The sequence below is a fragment of the Myotis yumanensis genome, unplaced genomic scaffold (genome assembly GCF_028538775.1).
Source record: "Myotis yumanensis isolate MYYU_CA2020_CCGP unplaced genomic scaffold, mMyoYum1.0.hap1 SCAF_8, whole genome shotgun sequence".
Lineage (NCBI taxonomy): Eukaryota > Metazoa > Chordata > Mammalia > Chiroptera > Vespertilionidae > Myotis > Myotis yumanensis.
This window is the reverse complement of record NW_027223759.1, coordinates 92,512,881-92,525,396: the sequence shown is the minus strand read 5'-3', so window position 1 is coordinate 92,525,396 and position 12,516 is coordinate 92,512,881. Positions and strand designations below refer to the sequence as shown.

The window sequence follows — 12,516 nt, the reverse complement described above, 5'->3', positions numbered from 1 at the left end:
AAGCTAAAGCTCATGTGTGCAACTGTAAGAACTGATTAATCTAGGTGATGGATATATGGGCTTGTTCTATTTTTTCAACTTAACTGTAAATTGGAAAAATTCCAAAGTAAAATGGAGCAAAAGATAATAGGATGGAGGCTCAAGGAAAAGCAGAAGGCCTGGCCTGAAGGAAGTCCCGGCAGGTGGCTCCTGCGGACCAGCCCATGCCCTTGCCGCCTTCTGACCCTTCTCGCTTGCAGGCCCCTGTTCTGCTGCCCCCCAGTTTCAGCAACACCCCCGCTGACTGACTCCTAGTCCAGAATCCTGAGGGAGGGAAACTGTCCACCAGCCGGGGCACCAGCCTGCCCATGAGCCGATACCTGCTGTCACCAGTTTGCCGTGGAGCGGGGCTGTGGGTGACAGTAATAGCCACCCCTGTGTAGAGACCGGCGTCGGGGCCAAGGCAGAGGCCCCCAAATATGTCTGTCACAGTTGGCAGGCATGGGCCCACACTCTCCTTTTTTCCTGATTATATAAGTGTTAAATATTCATTACAAAAATTTCAATGATAATGAGAAGTATTTGGGAGCAATGGTAAAGAGCCTGGGCTGAGCGGCAAGATTGGCTGAGTTCAAACCTGAGTGCTTATGTGTATCCTTAAATCCATGACTTAATCTCTCTGTGCCTCAGTGTTCTCATGGGTAGAATAGAGTTAGTCATAATGCCAGCTTCATGGGGTGGTTTTGAGGGTGGAATGAAATGAATAATGTAAAGCGGTTGGCATGATGGAAGCACTTAAAAAATGCTCACTGCTATTATTATTCCTCAAAGCCTAAAAATATTAAAATAATTCTACATTTTGATGTTTACTTCCTGCCTGTAATATTGGGATTGTAAAATGTGTACTTTTAAAAATGCACAATTTTATTTTTTCTCCCGTTTAACTTTGTATCCTGTCTTCTTATATCATACTAGAGGCCTGGTGCATGAAATTCGTGCATGGGAGGGGGGTGTCCCTCAGCCCAGCCTGCACCCTCTCCAATCTGGGACCCCTTGGGGGATGTAGTCAGATTGCCCTCCCCTGCCGGCCTGATCTCGCCCCCAACTGCTCCCCCTCCCACAGCCTGATGGCCCCCAACTGCCCTCCCCTGCTGGCCATTTTGTGAGGGCGGCCATCTTGTGATGACATTGCGTGAGGGCATCGCACCACCTAGGCTTTTATTATATAGGATGCTTTCTTGGAATGTGAATGTAGAGCTGTAAGGTCCATATTGATGAGGTGACCGTCTGCTGCTTTCCTCACAGTTTCAGAAGAGGAGCCCCCCCGAGGCACGAAGGCCGGGCTCCCCCCCGAGGAAGGGATGGCTTTCCTGGTCCTGATGACTTCGGTCCAGAGGAGAGCTTTGATGCTTCTGAGGAAGCTGCCCGTGGAAGAGACCTCCGGGGCAGAGGTCGGGGTGCCCCACGAGGTATGTGCTGAGGACACTGGCTCCGTGAAGGGCAGGGCTGTGGAGGTCAGAGTTGGGAACACACCTGACACAGCACGTGAGTGTGGTGTTTTGTTCTTTGTGTAGGAGGAAGGAAGGGTTTACTTCCCACTCCTGATGAATTCCCTCGCTTTGAAGGAGGTCGGAAACCAGACTCCTGGGATGGAAGTCGAGAGCCAGGTAAGGCAGGAGACCGCCTGGGGCTGTGGTGACTCCAGGCAGCAGTTCCCGGACCCTGGAGCCTGAGACCCTCCAGGCCCACCAGGTTCTCTCTCTTCCAACTGGCATCACCACGGAGGCTGGGCTGTTTTCACGCCTCCAGCCAGCAGCCCCACTGGCGAGGAGAGATGGAGTGCAGAGACGGCTGGAGGCCCGGCTTGCTTCCCGGGAGCCGGGCATTTCTGCAGGGATTGGCCTGGATAGAAAACAGCAGCACTCTTTTCACTTCATTGTTTTGTTTTTGGAAAAGGTAGTTAAGCGAATTAAAGTTTTCTCCATCTTAATTGCTAATATGGCAAATATTGTTAGCTATAACTCTCATGAATGAAATCTCTTTGGGGTCCCCAGAAATTTTTAAGGCTGTAAAGAGATCCTCAGACTTAAAAGTTTGAGATCCACTTTTCTGGACCTTACCTGCCTCTTAATTTAGGGGGTAGGTTGATTTCTGATCTTAACCTTTTATATGTGCTCATGGTATGTTTCTTGCATGAGTGAATGTTGGTTCTCACATTGCTACTAATTCTTAACAGTATAATTTCCGTCTGCTGTTGGTCATGTTGTAATATAATGGGATTGTCAGATTCTTAGCCCTGTCCATCTGCGTTTCTGTTTCAGGGCCAGGTCATGAACATTTCCGTGATGCTCCCCGCCCGGACCATCCCCCTCACGACGGTCATTCCCCAGCTAGCAGAGAGCGTTCCTCTTCTCTCCAAGGCATGGACATGGCATCCCTGCCACCTCGAAAGCGCCCTTGGCATGATGGGCCAGGGACCTCTGAGCACAGAGAAATGGAAGCCCCCGGGGGTCCTTCTGAAGATCGAGGAGGCAAAGGTAAGTGGAGGCCAGTTTCCAGTTCTGGGAGCTGTGGATGCCACACCTGCCAGAAAGCCTGCGGGACCTCTGGTGGCCTCATCTCCAGGCTGCCGCCCTCCTGGGAATGCCTGTTCCAGGGCACTGTGCTACCCTCCAGGGCTTAGGCTGCGGGAAGGCACATGTTCCCAAATGTGGTGCAGATGCAGTTTGCTTGGGCTCACCCTCGGGCAGTCGGCGCTCTCACTCAGGACTGCAACTTTGCCTTCTGCACAGGTCTTCTCCACTTGCTTGCAAGAATCTCTGCTTTGCCCTGGCGGGTGTGGCTCAGTTGGTTGGGCATCATCCAAGAGGTCATGGTTCGATTCCCAGTCAAGGCACATGCCTGGAGAGTGTGCAGGAGGCAGCTGATCGATGTTTTGCTCTCACATTGATGTTTCTGTCCCTCTCCCTTCCTCTCTTTCTCTCTCTCAAAATTCTTAAAAAAAAAAAAAAAAAAAAAAAAAGAACCTCTGCTTTGTTCAAGTTCAGCTCTTTGTCAGGGTGCCCAGCACTGTCGCTGTTGGTGGTGCTTTTTGCACTGACGCCTGCTCGGAACCCTGGAGGTCTCCGCCGTGCGTGGCAGCGGGACTGGTCCTCTCCCAGGCTCCAGGGTTTCACTGGTGTGCTCACAGTCACAAAGACTGGGCAACATGGCCTGGAAGGGGTTGTTTTCAAGTGGGGGCATTAAGATTATCTCTACAACTTTTGGATCTTATTATTTTTAAAATATGTGTTTATTGATTTCAGAGAGGAAGGGAGAGGAAGAAGGAGAGGGAGATAGAAACATCAATCATGTGAACTGACCGGGAATTGAACTGTGACCTCCTGGTTCATAGGTCAATGCTCAACCACTGAGCCACTCAGTTGGGCTGGATCTTTGTTTTTGATGCAGCACTAACGTTTAGCCAGGGCAGGAGCCACCAAATGCTAATGACAGGTCTAGTCTCAGGTTAGACGGGGCTGTGGTACGGGGTGTGGTGTGGAGGCTGCTTGAAAGACCGTCATGTGCTCCAACTTGTGCTCCACACCCCAGGTAACCTGCCTCCCTGACAAAGTTCTGGCTTTTGTTCTTGCCAGTTATTTGGTCCTTCTCCTAGCAAACCCCTCAGAATGTGCCTCCTGCCACCAGATCTCCCCGTCTCAGCACACATTTTGCTGCTGGTCCGTATGGGCACTCAGGACACCGTTTAGGTCCTTGGTCGAGGCCACGTGCCTAGTGTGAAAATTATATCCCAACTGACAGCTGCTTTGTCCTTGCACCTTCTGTGGGTCTAGGCTGCACTTTGTAAGAAAAGAAGCTAAAATTATTCCTTTGGCTAACTTTCCTAACCTGTCTTATCTGGACTCAGTTGCATTCAAAAATTTAAGGCAAAGGGAGTTGTCAATATTCTTCTGATAATGCATTATGGGAGAGGTGGCCAAATCCTATCATCTCATGAGGAAAAAAAATTTAAATCAGAATTTTAATGATACCTAAGTTTGTGTGTCCAAGACTAGAACAAATAAAACTATCCCTGGGAAAAATCATTCTAAAAGCTAGTATTTTTCTTTCTACGCTTTTGTTTTTCAAGAAATATTTTATTTCACTACTTAAAAGGAAATCAAAAGTGCCACATGGCTGTGGCCTAACCCTAGTGAACACGTGTTCTAGGTTAGCATTTCTAATTGCCTTCACTGCAGGTGCTTCCTGAGTTCAGTCAGTGCTGTGCAGACTCGCCCTCAGAATAGTCCTGTGGCACAGGAGGGTGAAGACACTGCCTTGCAGAGCGTGTCTAGCTGATGTGGAGGGGCATGGCCCCTAGCCAGGCTGGGAATGAGACAGCGGTCAAGAAGAGAGTAGAGGCACAACCCTTAGTGCACTGAATGCTCATGTCCTTAGAACTGTTTTAAAGAAAGACCCACAAGTATTGTACTGTCATCACAGAGTAAAAGTTTGTACCAGGAGTTATCAGTAGTCTCTGATATTAAAAAGTCACATGTCAAATCAATGTTTCCTTTTAGGCCGAGGGGGCCCAGGACCTTCCCAAAGAGTGCCAAAATCTGGGCGTTCCAGCTCCTTGGATGGAGATCACCATGATGGATACCACAGAGATGAACCTTTTGGGGGCCCTCCAGGCAGTGGTACTCCTTCCAGAGGCGTCCGAAGTGGCAGTAACTGGAGTAGAGGGAGTAACATGAACTCTGGTCCACCACGGCGAGGAGCTTCAAGGGGTAGTGGAAGGGGCCGGTAGAAGTTGGGGTTGAGTCCCCCTCGGCCTCTCTGGACAGTATTTAAAAACTCCTTGTGGACTTACCAAGAGAAACAAAAGGAAGCCTGCACCTTGTAGCCCTGAACTCTTCTGGGGCAGCTGAGTTCCCGGAGCCCCTGAGGTCTTCAGGGTGAAGAGACTGCTGCTGGCCCCGGAGCAGCTGCCTTGTCTGTCCTGTCCACCTCACTGCCCAGCTCCTGCATTGTTTTGTGAAGATAAAAGCTGGAATTTTTTTTTTAAGTGTCGCGAGACAAAGAGCACCTCCTCAAAATTAAGTTCATGTTCAATTGGAAATTTGTTTCTATATGTACAGTTTGTCAGAGAAAAAACATTAAGTTGTTTTTGTATGAATACAGAATGTGATTTATGCAAGAATTAACAGAAAAGAACTAGTTGTGATGTGCTTGCCTTAAGGAAACCCTGAGTTCCCATGCATCCAGTCTGTGGAGGGTGTACAGTTAGTGCTTATCCTTGTAAGCACACTTGATGGAACTGCTATAAGTCTCTAAATTAATTTCACCTGTGAACTTTGTTTTTAAACAAATTCTCATCCAGCCATTCTGTATTTTTGTAATAGAGTGAGAAATACCTTAAAACTATAACATAGGTTGAAGTAGATTCAAAGCCTTGGTTAAACATCTTCTGGCAGATGGAGAATTATACTATGAAAATACTCTCATTATCCAAGTAGGGGGGCTCTCCCTTGGGCACATCTTCTAGTAATAACCTTAGACTTGAACTGCCTTGTTTCCGACTAGAGGAACTTGATGGAAGCCAGAAATTAACTACATGTATCCTTTTGATGACTGTACATCATTTCACAAATTGTTTAAGTTGAAAAGAATGGACCAAAATGTCTAAAACAATTTTGTAAAACTTCAATAATTGCTTTCTCTTCCATACCAGCGTTTATAAGTCTGAGTATAGTCCTAACTTAAAGCCAGGAAGTTACTGTCTACAACAAATTCCTTTAGTTTTAAATGGTACATTTGGCTCCATTTGGAATGGATGCCAAAAGTTCAGTTTGAAAGGGCTCCATAATACTTTCTATACTGGCCCTTATTTTGTTTTTATACGAGGAAAGTTTCTGTTGGAGTTTGGCATTGGGGACAAGTCTGCTGGACAAACGCAGTGGTGCTGGAAGTCTTAGTAGCTGCTTAGAAACTCCCTAAGGGATAGTTTAACAGCATATGCTAAAAATTGTAAAAGCTGTAATTTTTGGAGAGTGAGAAAATGGCAGTCACCCATTCAGGGTATCAGAATCTCTGAAGTATAAGTGGATAATTTTCTCTTATTTATCAGCACCTCACTGCAAACATGACTGGGTGGCTCAAGAATGCTTTAGGTTTGTGGATATTCTTTATTTGCCCTCCACTGGTCAATATCAATTCTGAGAAGCAGAAGAGGGATTCTCTTTTTCTGAGAATATGGTAAGAAACTTTGTAACATTTTAGGCTTTAACTTTAAAACAGTAAGCAGAATAGGAGATCACATTTAAGAAAAGTTTTTATTGAGTTCAGAGAGAGGAAGGAAGGAGAGAGGGATAGAAACATCAATGATGAGAATCATAGATCTGCTGCCTCCTGCACACCCCCCACTGGGGATCAAACCCGCAACCAGGGCATGTGCCCTGATCAGGAGTCAAACCTTGACCTAGTTCATGGGTTGGTGCTCAACCACTTGAGTCACACTGGCCAGGCCAGATCAAATTTTGAGTATGAATTCAATTAGAAAAAAGTGAAATCTCTACACTATATATTTATGAAATACTTAGGAGATACATATATACATTTTAAAGCATCACTATTGAAATACATGGTGGTTTGACTTTTATAAAAGCTAGATTTTCAGTGTTGAGTTCTTGAGAAAATGTTGGGAAAGCAATATTTACAAATAACATCATAAAAATGTGCTAATTATGATAAAATCTCAGTTGTGAAAATTCTAGAGAAATTTAGAATTAGAGATTTAACTGGCAGGTAGTAAGAGCAGCCAGGGGCACAAGATTTTCCAGTTAAAAAAATAAATCACTCCCTGGAAACTGCATTTGCTTTTACAAACATCCTCTTGGTTTTTCCACTTGAGGTAGGTAACCCTGTTTACCGGTCCAGGAAGAGGCATTATCTTAACAGAACACTGGGAAGGGGGTGCTGGGAGTGGCCTGAGAGCCGCCTGTGGGTGCATCACTAGTCACTTCCTGCGGCAGGAGCATTCCCAGGGCCTAGGAATATGGAGGTTGAGGTCCACGCAGAGGCCGTGCTCGCCTGCCACCTGCCACACCTGTTCAGGCAACAGGAACCCAGCCCCAGGGAACAACTTGCGACCTGCATCCCCTGCACCTTCGCGCACAGCAGCCCCAGGCTCTGGGACAGCCGCCGAGGTCGAGGGAAGTGATCTGAAGGGAGGCTCTTCAAGTAACTGATGCCAACTGAGAACCGCCGAAATGCTTTTAAAGTCCTACATTCATTTCACATTCTAGTTGATACATAGTGACAAAACATGGAGTTTAGGGGCTCATCAGAATACCCAGCCCATACTTTCTGGCAATAAATTCAGGTGTGCAATCAAGTCATAGAAAACGCGCTGAACCTAAAAGGAAACTCAATCAGATATGAAAAGCATCGTACATTGCATTAGGATTGGCCTACAGTTCGCTTCAAAAGCAAATTAAAAAAATTAAGATTATACTTGACCGGTTTCCATCAAACATGGGAGCTCTGGTTGTGGAATTCTCAGTTCCGTCAGCGGCCTCTCTGCGCATCAGCCTGCGCTCCGCGGACCTCGGTCCGTGGGGCAGAACATGCCCACGTAGGGCCGGTCGCCTGCTGGGCATCCACACCGGTCCCCAGTGTTTTTTGGACCGACTCCCCGGCAGGGCGCAGCCGGTCAGTGACCTCCCATCAACGTCTAAAGCGTTTACTGACCAAACCGTGGCCTGGCGCCGCCACTGCGCGCGCCGGCCGGGCAGCAACACAGATTGTTAGGTCCATGGCTTTCCTCAAACCTCATAAAGCACATTCACAATTTCAATAAAAGAAAAACAAAAGACGGCGTGAACCCTCGTAAGTACTTAAAAGTGTCCGGTGGCTAAGTTTACTGTTTCAACATCCCTTCATGGATCCGCTCACACTGAAGAATGAGGGTAAATCACTGACAAGCTATGGCAGCTACACGACATCCGCCACCGGGCTCCGAGGCCGGAGGACCGCGCTCGGCGCAAAGGCGGTTCGCAGGCGTCTCAGGCGCGTCCGCTCGGCTCCACGTCCTGTTCTCGGGCACCAGCCCGCGGCGGGCAGGGGCGGAGGGTCCTCCCGACCCGCTGGCGTCCGTCTCAGCGCGGCCAGTCCACAGCCTGGCGGGCGGGCGGCCCGCTCTCCGACGGCGACGCCGGCTCCTACACCGGCAGCGCCTGGGCGAGGCGGGCGCCCGGGCCCCACCGCCCGAGCGCCAGGCGGAGCGCGGGGCCGACGCCTCGCGGGAGCAGCGCCAGCAGCGCGGCCAGCAGCGCGGCCACCTGCGCGCCGGCGCCCAGCGCCGTGAGCCACGTGCTGCGTAAGCCCAGCGCCGCGTACAGCGTGACGCCCAGCGCCGCCGCGTAGAGCAGCGCGGGCCGCGACGGCACCTCCTCGCCGCGCAGCAGACGCCCGCACGCCGCGCCGCCCCGCAGGAGCGCGCCTCCCGCCAGCGCCAGCGCCGAGCCCAGCGACCAGAGCAGCGCGAACTTGCGGGCGCGCAGCAGCAGCGCGGGCGCGTAGAGCGCGGCCAGGCCGAAGCAGAGCGCGGCCAGCAGCAGGCACGCGCCGGCCGCCGCCAGCCGCTGCGCGCGCGTCACGCTCGGCAGGCACGCCGGGCCCGCCTCCGGCTCCGCGGGGCTCCGCGCCCACGCCCAGCGCAGGCCCGCGCGGCCCCGCCACGCCCCCGCCGCGGGTTCCTCCGCTGTTCCCGCGGCGAGCAGCGGCTCGGCGGCCGCCCCGCCGGCTCTCCCCTGCGCCAGGTACTCCTGCAGCTCGCGGTGGACACCGGCCATCTCGGGCCCGGAGCTGCGCCCACGGCCGGCCCTCGTCGGAGGCTGACGGAAGCGGCTCTCCCTCCGCCTGCAGTCGGTCCGCGGCGGCGACGGGGCGGGGCCTGCGGCTGCGCGAAGGGGGCGGGCCCGCTCCGCTGCGTCTCCGCCCCCGGCAGGCACCCTCGCCGGCGCCCTGCGGCGGAGCCCGTCCTGTCCGCGTTGACAGTCGGTTATCAGTCGGTTACCGGCAGGTGGTGTGGCTACGAAAGGGTAGTGAGCGCTCGTGGTGGGGCTGTTGGTGTCCTACGTCTTAGGATAAATGTGAAGGTCGCAGTGACGGTGGGACGGTTTGTGAGTTGGCGCACGTGTGGCCGCACAGAGACTGCTGTGTGTTTTGACCTCGGATGCCAGGATCCCGGGTGCGCTGTGCTGTGCGGTTTTACAGGACGTTACAGTTGGGGAAATTGAAACAGACGGGGGTCACTGTATTTCTAAAACTGCATGCTAATCTGCAGGGACCTTCTTAAACCTTTTAAGAAGTTGAGACATGCACGACTGAAAGCTCAAACTGAAGCTGCGGGCGAGTCCCTGAGAGTTTGGGGTGAGATGTATTTATGGGCAAGCCCAGCCAGAGTCCACGCAGTAAATTCATTGGCTCGAGGAAGTGGAAAGAGTCTTTTTAAAAAATATATAATATATATTTTATTGATTCAGAGAGGAAAGGAGAGGGAGAGAGAGAGAGGAACATCAGTGATGAGAGGGAATTGCCTCCTGCACGCCCCACACTGGGGATCAATCCTGACTGGGAATCCGACTGGGACTTCCTGGTTCATAGGTTCTACCACTGAGCCACGCTGGCTGGGCAAGATTCTAGACCAATGTTTATTGGTAGGGAATAAGTTTCAGCTCTGAATCAGACATGGGAAATCACTTTCTAATTCTTAAGTTCTGTTTTCCTGAGGGTGCATGTGGGAAAGTCTCCATTTAGTATTCTCTGGTTCCATTTTAGATTGAAATCCTTTCACTCACACTTGATAATAATTGTGATCATCACCTACCGAGGGCAAAATCATTAAGATGACTTCTATGAAAAATAATTTTGGTCAGATGTGGAGAAATCGAAACACTTATACACTATTGCTAGGAATATAAGATGGTACAGCTGCTATGGAAAACAGTATGACAGTTCCTCAAAAAATTAAAGAAGGAATTACCGTATGGCTTGGTAATTCTACTTGGTATATATTCAAAAGAATTCAAAGCAGGGTTTTGAGATACTTGTACACCCATGTTCATAGCAGCATTATTAACAATAGCCAAAAAGTGGAATCGACCCAAGTGTCTGTCTACAGATGAATGAATAGTGGTATCCTATATAATAAAAGGCTAATATGCAAATTGTCCCTTCTGGAGTTTGACCCACCAGGAGTTCAACCTATGGGGTGATGTGGAATGAAGGAAGGCCCCGGCCGGCAGCTGGCAGCCAGGGGAAGGAAGGCCCCGATTGGTCTTGATCCCCAGCCAGGCCTAGGGACCTATCCGTGCATGAATTTCATACACTGGGCCATATATAATATAGATACACACACACACGAGGCACAGTGCATGAAATTGTGCACTGGTAGGGTCCCTAGGCCTAGCCTGCAATCAGGGCCTTCTTCCGCCTGCTTGCCAGTCCCCAGTCCCACCCAGCCACCATCCACCCCGGTTCCCCGTGGTTCCCTGTTTGCCATACGGGGGTTGGAGCGTACGTGCCGGGGGTGGGGGACCCAGAGGTCTGCCTTCTGCCTGCTCACCAGTCCCCAGTCCTGCCCCGCTGCCACCCACCCCAGTTCCCTGTGGTTCTCTGTTGGCCATCCAGTGATCCAGAGCCTGTGGGCTGGGGGGAAGGACCAAGAGGTGGTCAGTGTATCTCATAGCGACTGGTTGATTGGTCATTCTGGTCGTTAAGTCATTATGGTTGCTGGCCTTTTATTATATAGGATTGTGTGTGTGTATACATCTACACACAATGGAATATGATTCAGTGTTAAAAAGGAAAGAAATTCTGGCTTACATGAATGCACCTTGAGGACATAGGATACTAAGTGAAATAGGTTAGTCACAAAAAGGCAAATACTGTGATTTCACTTATGTGAGGCACGTAGGTCAAATCATGGAGACAGAAAGCAGAATGGTGGTACATAAATGATATAACCTAATCATTTATATAGCTGTGAGATGGAAAACAGGTTCTGGGAAGTTAGATAACCTACCCAAGATCACCAAAAAATTGGGGTGATAGGGCAGGGTTGTGAGTTTTTGTTTTTAATCTTGTGAGCTTCATTTTATACGAAGAGGGCTTCCCTGGAAATCCTTTATAATAAAGAGGTAATATGCAAATTGACCCCCACTCCATCATGTCATCACAAGATGGCTGCACCCACAGTGGAGGCAGGGTTCCCATAACGAGCCATAATGAGCGATCAGCAGGGACCTGAAGCTCTGTGGCGCCCGGCTGGGGCCGGGGACCTGAGGCTGCACCCCCCTGCCAGGCGCTGGGCCAGGGGACCTAAGGGTGTGCCCCCTGCCCGGCGGGGCTTGATAGGAGTGGGGCTGGCCATGTCTGGATCTCGCCCAATGGGTGTGGGACCGACCGGGTCTGGGTCTCGCACGATTGTGAGGTGTGCGTGGTGGGCAGGGATTTGATTCTGGGTCCCGCTGCACACCCCAGACTCTGACAGGAGGGAGATTTTCATAAACATTTTGCTAATTTTCTTTCATCTCTGACACTTCTATTATAGAGGAAGGGCAAATAGCAATATTAAAATATTTCCTCTAAATCCCTTTTAATGTGCACGAATTTCATGCACTGGGCCACTAGTAGTATTATATAAAGCCAGAAATCTGCTCTGTTCTGGTTCCAGCACTGATAGAAGGACATAATAAAATCCTTGACCCTGTCCCCCTCAGCTACTGCAACAACATTCAAAGAGTCTATAAACTTGATGTCTATTTGCCTCCATTGTCCCTTGAACCTACTTCATTCCATGTGCCAGCAAAACTGTTCATGACAAAGTTACCAAATACTCCTTTTGTCTCGTCCAAGGATGGTTCCCTTACCCTCCTTTAACTTCAGGAACATCTCACACAGCTGCTCACTCCCTTTTTAAATCCAGCACAGGGCTTTCTTGAGCCTTTTTAGTAAAATCGACCAACGTAACCAAAATAATTTAAAACTCTGCTAGCCATTCAGGAAAACCTTCAATTCCATCTCAAGAACTGCTCCCAACCCCACCACCTTAAAGGAGGGAATCAAAAGCTCTCAGGGACCATGGAATGTGTTCTTTGATTGACAAGCAGAGGCTTCTAAAAGACAAAATGACCTTTCAGAGGATCCCAAAGGAAACTGGTCCACATAAGAGAAAATGTGAATACCAGTATAGGCTTGGGAAAATGTTCATGCTTCCTAGTAATCATGGAATTTCAAATTAAGACCACTTTGCTCTACCATTTTATACCTATTAAGTGTAACACATTACACCTAATGCAGTGGTTCTCAACCTTCCTAATGCCACGACCCTTTATTACAGTTCCTCATGTTGTGGTGATCCCTAATTTCATTGTTACAAATTGAACATAATTAAAGCATAGTGATTAATCACAAAAACAATATGTAATTATGTGTTTTCCGATGGTCTTAGGCGACCCCTGTGAAAGGGCCGTTTAACCCCCAAAGGGGTTG

At 49.6% G+C, this 12,516-nt stretch overlaps 2 protein-coding genes across 5 annotated transcripts in view; one reads left to right on the top strand and one right to left on the bottom strand.

The window, feature by feature from the left end:
* The window catches only part of WDR33 (WD repeat domain 33), a 109,409-nt gene extending 102,574 nt beyond the window's left edge, over positions 1-6,835 (top strand). For 2 of the 4 annotated variants that reach the window (XM_070423193.1, XM_070423190.1), the window contains 4 exons: positions 1,285-1,448; positions 1,554-1,646; positions 2,301-2,516; positions 4,539-6,833. In XM_070423193.1, coding sequence (XP_070279294.1) covers positions 1,285-1,448; positions 1,554-1,646; positions 2,301-2,516; positions 4,539-4,768 — 703 coding nt within the window. In that variant the 3' untranslated portion in view covers positions 4,769-6,833. Of the gene's footprint in view, positions 1-1,284; positions 1,449-1,553; positions 1,647-2,300; positions 2,517-4,538 lie in introns of all 4 variants that reach the window. The other 2 variants (XM_070423192.1, XM_070423191.1) reach the window with 2 other exon arrangements.
* Positions 6,275-8,813, bottom strand: SFT2D3 (SFT2 domain containing 3). The gene has a single exon (XM_070423197.1). It carries the CDS (start codon positions 8,811-8,813, stop codon positions 8,181-8,183), a length of 633 nt encoding a protein of 210 aa, XP_070279298.1. The 3' UTR covers positions 6,275-8,180.
* Positions 8,814-12,516: the final 3,703 nt, after the last annotated feature.